This window comes from Cystoisospora suis (genome assembly GCF_002600585.1).
Source record: "Cystoisospora suis strain Wien I chromosome Unknown contig_3309, whole genome shotgun sequence".
NCBI lineage: Eukaryota > Apicomplexa > Conoidasida > Eucoccidiorida > Sarcocystidae > Cystoisospora > Cystoisospora suis.
Window position 1 is genome coordinate 1,232 of NW_027156104.1, and position 7,893 is coordinate 9,124.

The 7,893-nt window shown below is 56.0% G+C and overlaps 1 protein-coding gene across 1 annotated transcript; it reads left to right on the plus strand.

Moving 5' to 3' along the window:
- The first annotated feature begins 222 nt into the window (after positions 1-222).
- CSUI_006521 (dbp7p) lies at positions 223-7,621 on the plus strand. The gene is made up of 3 exons (XM_068066677.1): positions 223-5,862; positions 6,102-6,461; positions 6,991-7,621. Exons 1-2 carry the CDS (start codon positions 844-846, stop codon positions 6,459-6,461), a joined length of 5,379 nt encoding a protein of 1,792 aa, XP_067921347.1. The 5' UTR covers positions 223-843; the 3' UTR covers positions 6,991-7,621.
- Positions 7,622-7,893: the final 272 nt, after the last annotated feature.

Genomic DNA, 7,893 nt, shown 5'->3' on the forward strand with positions numbered 1-7,893 from the left:
AAAGCATTAACATGCGCGCAGTTGCGTCAAGGAACTTTTCTCACGTGTTACTCGAAAGGCCGGCCTACAACAGCTGTGCAGCCCCTTTTGTTGAAAGAAGAGTTGCAGCTTCATTCAATCGACAATTGTCTAGGAGGCCACCATCCGTCCGGCCTATCACAGAAGTGCAACAGGGGTGTGCATCCATGTATATTGCACAAACAGCACATCGGCTTGTGGACCACTAAAGCATCCGTCATTCTTCTTGTCATGGAGTACTGCCTGTGGAGTCCTTTTGTAAAAGTGTGTGATGGCGCTCGTCGCTACACTCATTTGTCGCATTCGCTGCGTCGTCGAGGCTGCTTTGTTTCCGAGTTACATATGCAGACGTGGTATGCACGGGAGAACACCGTCCCTCGTTTTTACATTCCACCTGAGTCAACAAGCCGGCTGTGCGCCAGCTCTTTTCCTGAGAAAGTCGCACCGTGTAGCCCGGAACAAGGGCTTCAACCGCGGCGCTGCGAAAATGCGCTGTGTGTGTGACACACAGAAGCGGGCAGCCGGGGCTTGTCGGGGCCTCGGCGGGGGAGACAAGTGAACGCTTGGGTCGGCTTGATATTTTTCCCACTTTTCCGAGGCGGCGCTGCCTCGCCTAAGTTCGGGCTGCTTGTTTCCGAATTACCACATAGTTGTTCATCTACTTTCTACTACTTTTTGAAACGTCCGCGTCTTTCCCGTGTAGTCATTTATCGTGCCCCCACCGTTGGTCTGCCAGTAGTACGGGCTCTAGCTGGTGTCATGGTTTTGAGTTTCGATAAGTGAGTGAGGTAGCTCCACGTGTGCGTTCGACACAGGAGACAATACATGCTGCCGGGGCAGCAGCCCCTTCGGCTGCACCCTTGGCTTTTGCTGCTGACTCAAGGGATTTTGTTTACGGGATTCACTCCAGTGTGCGGCGTAGACGGGCTGGCGCAGTCGGCAGTGATCTGTAAAGGATGCAGCTCTGAGATCCCACGTTTCTTTTTTTCACCCTTTTACGATTCTCGCTTTTCCAGCGGGCCGTTGTGTCCCCTCCTGATCTGGTGTCCCCCGGGACGGCTTGCTTCGACTCCCGCGTCTTCCTTTTTTTTTGCTTGCCCTAAATCGTCCGCTTACCTGTCCCCATCCTGCTCTCCGTCGGTGCATCACCGCGCGTCAACACTTTCAGCCTGCAGTCCTTTAGATGTTCTGTGTCCTTGTCACCGGACGCCTTCTTTGTCTCTTCGTCGACAGCATCGCCGCGGCGCTGAATCGAGCGGTGTCTCGCCTCCGGCCTTATTCATTTGTTCCGCGTACCCGGACCCGCTCCGAGACCAGCAGGAAACCACTGGGCTCCCCGCCGGCGCCAGCAAGGCACACGTAGTCACACGGTGTCGACGGCTGGCTTTTTTAAGCAGTGTTTCAAGTGTTGCATGCTCCACCTTGCGACGTGCCAGACGCAGAAATTGCTGTGGTAATTTGACTAATCGGTGGGCGCGTTGTTGGAGTCAGGCCGTAGATCAAGGCTTGCCCGGTTCTTCTCCCTTCTGGGCTCTGTACAAAGAAGCTTTTTCTTGCCTTTCGACGAAGAACCCTTCTGAGCGACGAGGGGTTCTGTCAGCTTGGGCTCCTTGCTGCTCTTTCAGCAGTCTAGCAGCGGTAGTTAAACCTCCGGTCTTTTCGGTCCCGCATACACGAGCCCGCCGGCTTTGCGGGGACGATACGTGCTCAAGGCGGCCCCTCCATGCTTTCGCTAGTTGCGCACTCCCGGTTGAGCACCTGGCGTTGAACCGCTCCGTACAACTCAGCCGACTACATCTCCTCCCGGACCGAGTCGGCACAGTGGACGGAGCGGTTCAACACTCAGACCAAAGCCGCTTCGTCAGCGTGGGACAGGAGATCAGGGAAGCCGGTGCCACCGGTGACGGCAGGTTACTTGCAAGCAGTCTGAATTTGAGGGAGACGCAAAGTTGGAGTGTTCTCAAGAGCGAACGATGCAGCGGTCGAGCCAGCGATGGAGGGGGACAGGGGAAAGTCCGAGGACGAAGCCGCGGGGCGCGTGCGGAATCCTCACTAACACTTGGGCAAGTTCGGACCCGACGGGGCTTGAAGCTTGGTGTTCCCAGTTCGAGGCCGCGGCGTGGGCTAGCATCCAACCCGGGCAAGTGCCAAAAATATACGCGAGTTGCTTTTCCTACTAGGAAAAGGGAAAGAGAATCACGCGTCGCTGAGGTCACCATCGGCATTCTTGGTGCATTAAACGCGGGCGGACGACATGCAGTGGATGGAGCCGGTGCGCGCATAGGAAGGCAGAAAGCCCAGCGCGGGGAGGGAAGCGGACGAGTCGAGCCTGAAGGGGTTGACGGGCAGACGCCTAGAAGGGACAACGTCTCTAAGGGAAAGACTAAGCAGGTTGTAATAAGAGGAAAAGGGTGTAGCTGGTCCAGGAAGAAGCTGGGAAGTTTGAAGCCGGGGCGTATGATGGGAGCGGCTCGGTTGAGGCTGAGGGAACGCACACGGGGGGACGATGACACCGGACAACGGCGGTTCGGAGCGGACGAACTCTTGCGCCCTACAGGAGTCGCCCCCACGCTAAACAGCCCAGCACACGGGGCACAAATTCGCTCGGCCGTCGGACCCAACGGGAACCACCGCCAAACAGCTGAGAGGCAGGATCATCGGCCAGTGGCCTCTCCTGAGTTCCTCGGCTTCGGAGGGGCCATCAAAATAGGGAAGCAGCACCGACGTTCACAACAAGCACGTTCCATGACGCGCGGGTGTACTGCAGGTCCGGACACCGAGTCAGCCGAAGAGCTGCTAGGATCTTTAGGTTCGTCGAACCTTCCGTTGTCGACGAGTTGGCCGGGCATCCGCTTGCTTCCTCCATCTCTTACCAGTAAACATCCTTTCAAGCAGGTCAGGGGTCTCGTAGATCTCACGGCGCTCTCTCACCTGACCCCCGAGACATTGAGAGTAGGCTCGCACTGTGAAAACAGCCTAGCTGGTAAACACACGGTCAGTGATGATCAGCTGTCACATTACGCTGCCGGGAGTCTGGTGCTGGGTGAGGACCAGAAATCGTCTGCTTCGTTCTGCAGCAATACAGAAATTCAGGAGGAGAGAGATGAGTTGAAAGGCGAATGCAAATTTTCGGAGGCCAAGGCAGCGGGTGGAAAAGGTGTGCAGGACGAGCAATTAGAATGCACCGCAGATGCCAGCGCAGGACAGCAGACCTCGACGAGCCGCCTTTGTACAGCGAAGGCAAACCATGGCACAGATCGTGGAGTGGGCTCCAGTGGCGGAGCGGGAGTGAGAGGTAAAGAGGAAAGGGGACGATGGAGTATTGGGTCAGCAACTCCTACTACGGTTTTCGACCGTGAGGGGTTCGAGGCCGTTGGTATTAGGAACCCAGCTCTCCTACGAGCTCTCAAGTCGGCCGCCATTGTAGCCCCCACAGAAATACAGCGCCTCACCTCCAGCAGGCTGCTGCTAGGAAAGGTGCCAGCTACCTGTTGCTTGTCTAAAGGGGCAATCTCTCCTGATGCGGCCCCTTCCTCCATGTCTCTTGGCTCCTCCCGGGGGAACACTGGGTCACCCTTTCTACATCTTCCTACTCCGTCTGCTCACGCCCCTGGTTTTCCTGGATCTCCGGCGTCCGTCCCCGTCCCCGATTTCTTCATTGCGAACCCTTTCTTGGCAGAATGTGGGAAGGTGGGCACCTCGGTGTTCCTGGTTGAGGCCAGCACAGGAAGCGGCAAAACGCTGGCATATCTTCTCCCGCTGCTTCAGAGATTGCTCGAGCGTCATAGGAGCTTTCCCCGGAGAGCGTCCGATCCCTCTGTAGAAGCGCTGATCCTAGCGCCGGGCCGGGAACTTGCCGCACAGATTTACTCAGTGTGTCAGACACTCGTTACGAACATATCTAGGTTTCAGGAAGGGCTGGACAGAAATCTTGGTCAGCTCGCCTCCTCGTCCTCTAGCCTCGGCCGAAGCAGTGGTAGTCTGCGGTGTCGAGACGGCACCGCGGCTCCTACAGCACAAGGTGTTCAGAACGAGTTTGGCCGATTCACCTCGGAAGGCTCCTGCCTTGCGCCGCCTTGGCGGCTCACTGGACCTTCCTCCTCGCCTGTCCAGCACCAACAGAAGAAACGGGCAACAGCTGTTGGTGACATCTCAGCCCCCGACGCAGAACAGACTAAGTCAGTGGTTTGTACATGTCTCGTCGGGTGTTCGTGTAACCCGCTTCTTCGTCCGTTCTTGTTGCTGGGAGGAGCGAACGCAGGTAGACAAATTAAGAGACTAAAGAAGCAGAGGCCAAATATCATAGTAGCCACTCCTGGCCGCTTGGCTTCCTTTCTTACTTCTCCTCGGGGTAGGGTTCGACGGCTTGTCAGTCTCCGCGCCTGCAGCTTTGTCGTGCTGGATGAGGGCGATGCTTTACTGGAGAGCAAACAGCTTTGTAGCGGCAGTCGCGAGTCCTATCAAAAACGAGGGACAGCTGGCGATATAGCAATTAAGGGCCACGAGCCATTCACTTCTCTGGCGCTAGCACGCTGGAAAGTTGGCGGTCACGTGAAAGGCAAGGACACCGATAGAGACGCGGTGACCGGCGACAGAGAGTTCAAAAGCGGTATGAAGGAGCAGAGGGCCGAGACGATGGCGGACGAACGTCTCCTAGGTGAAGGCGACGCAGGGGGTGACAAGGCTTGGGGTTCCCTGCATCTCACCGAGCCAGCTTCTCAGGGAGATAATCTAGACACTAGCCAGGTGGCGAAAAGGATGGACGGACGGGAGGCTCGTCGGCAGAAGCGTCTCGTGTGGCAGATGGCACAACGTCTGAGGATGATGGAGGACGAATGGGAGAGAAAGGCCTCTTACACGTTGCGGAAAGAAAGGCAAGCTAGGAGGACGGAGCGGGCGGATCTGCTGCAAAAGCTGAAAGGGCAAAGAGAAGGACCGGAAGCCGAAGAGGAAAAGCTTACCCACAGCAGCCAGGCCAGCGATGTTCTCTGGAGTGTACTGAGAACAATCAAGCAGGGAAACCAGAGCCGATTAGGCTACAAGCAGCAGTCGGAGATGCTAGCAAGGGAGCGAATAAAACGTTTCGCTGAACTCCGCCAGCGCCTTAGTCGTGAACTCATGGTACGGCTGTCCAAGCCGCCGTTGAGCGGGGGTCGACACAACACTCTCGTAGATGTCAGGACCATAATGAAGCATCTGCGCAAGCACTGGGCTAGCGAACGCACGCGGAGCGAGGACGAGAGGAACGGAAAACCTGCTGATTTGTGGGGAGAAGCGGGCCGTGAAAGAGAATCCGCGAACGCTTGCGTGGAGGTGAAAATGAAGCAAGCACGTACGACCGACGGCAACATGTCACAACAGCAGTTACGCGAAGGGGCGTGCTTAGTTCCCAATGTGTCTTTTTCCGTTTGCTCAACTTCCGCTGCTCAGTCCGCCTCTCTGGCTCCTCCTGTTTCTCCTTCAGCCTCTTCCGTCCGGCAACTCTTGCTTGTTTCCGCGACGGTTACCCGGTTACCCCTTCCCTCAGTCAGAGAAAAACTTCTTATGTCTCGCCGGGCACACGTTGAAGTACTACGCTCCAGCTCGTTGTGGGGTACACCTGAGCTTTCTTACTCGAATCATTCTGCGGCACAGAGACCGGCCGCAACCCAAGAGCGCGCTCTGGCTGCGCAACAGATGGACGTGAAAGAACGTGCTTTCCCTAAAGAAAACGATGCGAGACCTCCAGACAATGTGATCCACATGTTTGTTGAAAGTACTAACGACGACACTTTGCGCAACCTCAAGAAGTTCTTGAAGGCGGAACCGCTAGAGAAGAGGCTTCTGATTTTCTGCAACAAACAGGTAAGATGATGTTTCTCTCCTTGGGTGGCGTTAACGCCGCGACCGGCGAGCCCGCTGCGTGGTGTGTGTTCGTAGCGTGTAAGCTGACTGATCACTGTAGCGTCCCGACGCGTGGTCGTCCCGTGTTTTGTGATCGCAGAACGTCTATATCGGCCGTAGAGCAAACTAAAAACGTTTACTGCAGATCCAGTTGTTCTCTTCGCTGGGATCACTTCATCTGTCTTGTGGCGATGCTTCAGAAATCAGCTGCCTGGCTTGAGGCGTGGTTGCGCAATGTGGAGCCGGCGATAGAAACGGGTCTCCTGAACGGCTGGCTTCCTAAGGCACAGCGCCGGTCTCGTCTTCGGCAGCTGCTTCATGGCCAGCCTTCTTCAGTCTCGGCGACACCAGGGAAGAAGCCTCGTTCTGGCTGGGAACCACCGACGGAACGGGGAACACGTTTTGCGTGGATTACGACGGATGTTGCAACCAGAGGCCTCGACTTTGTCGATGTGGACATTGCAGTGAATTTACAGCTTCCCACAGGCAAGATGACGTTAGAGAGATTTTCAAGGGAAACGCATACGATTGTGTCTGGGTTGGCGAGTGTACAGTCGTAAGTTCTGAGCTAGCAGCGCGACTCCTGAATGGGCATTGTGTTTTGTGTGAGTGTCGACCGTCGTCTGACTCCAAGATTAGCACCCGAGAAAGACGCGACTTTCAAGTCGCGGCTTTGTACCACGCGAAGGGTCGATGAGTGGCTCGGCGCTGAATATGAGTGCGCAGGAGAGGAGGCTTGTTCTTTCTCTAGCACGCGGGCTAACGCTCTTGCGGTTCGCTGTGCGGGTACAACTGGTTGTCATAGAGTCTCAGAGAACAGGCGCCCTGCCGATAAGCTGACACAGCGCAAGTGTGCGAGTGAGCATGTCATACACTTTCGAAGCCTGCAGTTAGCTCATGAGGTTCTCTGAGTTCTTCGAGGCTTGTTCAGAGGTGCACTCTATCGCGTACGTTTGAATCTCGCGCGCTCCGGTGCGTGCTGGGGGAGGGGCCAGCGCCGCGCGTCGAGATGTAATGGCATTCATGAGTGGGCGCCGAAGACCTTTTGTATTCACATCGTCACAGACTTTGCTTGTGATATGCACGCAGACAGCACACACTACCTGCATCGCGCTGGTCGCGTCGGACGTGCGGGGAATCCAGGCGCTGTTATCTCCTTCTGTCGACGTGGTGAAGGCCCAGTGATCCGCCGCTTTGCGCGGGAGCTGAGCCTACATATGCACCGAGTGGAGTTTTCGCACGGACGGATTTGGGTGGTTGGCAAGAGAGATCAGACCTGGATGGCAAAAACCGGAGAGGACCATGGTGGCTCTTGATTGGGCAGTGGCGAAGAGGCTGGCGACGCCCCTGGATGAAGGTCTGAAGCATCCTCTAGAAACAGGTTATTAGTAGTCAGCTGTTTATTCAGCGCACCTGTACTCGGGACGCGCACCTCGCGCAGGAACAGCAAAGTGAACGCCACACGGCAGTGGCTCGTCGATCCTGGCTTTTGCGTGTGCTTTCTGCGCCCATAACACGAAAAGAAAAGACCGGTCGTGCTGTCCGGTTGTCGCTTTGGCCTGATGGCATTGGGTGTTCAGACGTCTGCATACAACCCGACGTGAAAAAGACTCGCCTTCCGCTCGTCTTTGGTTCTCGTTATCCGCAGTGATGAACGACTTTGGCATTCGTTGCATGGCCAAAGTATTGCCTGGCTTGGCACCAGTGGGAAAATTTTTCTGCTTGTACACTGGTCTCTCAGAGCAAATTCAGGGTAGATTTGGCTTGCCGCCGGTGAAAGTCAGGTGGCGGAGGGGTTACTCCGACTGGCTCACTCACTACCTTCAAAGCGAACGACTTCCCTGCACACAAGCGAGCGCCTCCCCTTACCTTTTTCAGCCGCTTAACTCTAGTTCCGCAGACCGAGTATCGTATCCAAAGCATCAATGCGATTAAGGCCTCCCGATTGTAAGGATTGTTTCTTTGCCCGCGTCTGCTGAACAGTGGCCATGA